General features: G+C 56.1%; 1 protein-coding gene across 1 annotated transcript in view; it reads right to left on the bottom strand.

Annotated features, from left to right (window-relative positions):
• LOC119585040 (2-aminomuconic semialdehyde dehydrogenase-like) overlaps positions 1–230 on the bottom strand; it is a 14645-nt gene that overhangs the window by 6134 nt on the left and 8281 nt on the right. The window contains exon 2 of the mRNA XM_037933656.1: positions 11–185. Within this exon, the coding sequence (XP_037789584.1) occupies positions 11–180 (170 nt within the window). The 5' untranslated portion in view covers positions 181–185. The remainder of the gene's footprint in view (positions 1–10; positions 186–230) is intronic.

Genomic DNA, 230 nt, shown 5'->3' with positions numbered 1-230 from the left:
CTCTACTCACTCTGGGAAGGCCCTCTTGGCCGCAGCAACCGCAGCATTGACTTCCAAGTTGCCAGAGTCGGGAATCTTGGCCCAAACCTGCCCCGTGCCTGGTTCATAGGAGTCCATGGTCCTCTTGCACGGCACCATCACGCCCGCGATGAAATTCTCGACGACCACCTTCACGTTCATCTTGCCTGTAGGGCGGTTGGCGTGAATTATTACCCTATTTGAAACGGGTC

This window comes from Penaeus monodon, chromosome 19, assembly GCF_015228065.2.
Source record: "Penaeus monodon isolate SGIC_2016 chromosome 19, NSTDA_Pmon_1, whole genome shotgun sequence".
Taxonomy (NCBI): Eukaryota; Metazoa; Arthropoda; class Malacostraca; order Decapoda; family Penaeidae; genus Penaeus; species Penaeus monodon.
Note: the sequence above shows the minus strand (reverse complement) of the source record. Positions and strands in the feature narration are given on the sequence as shown.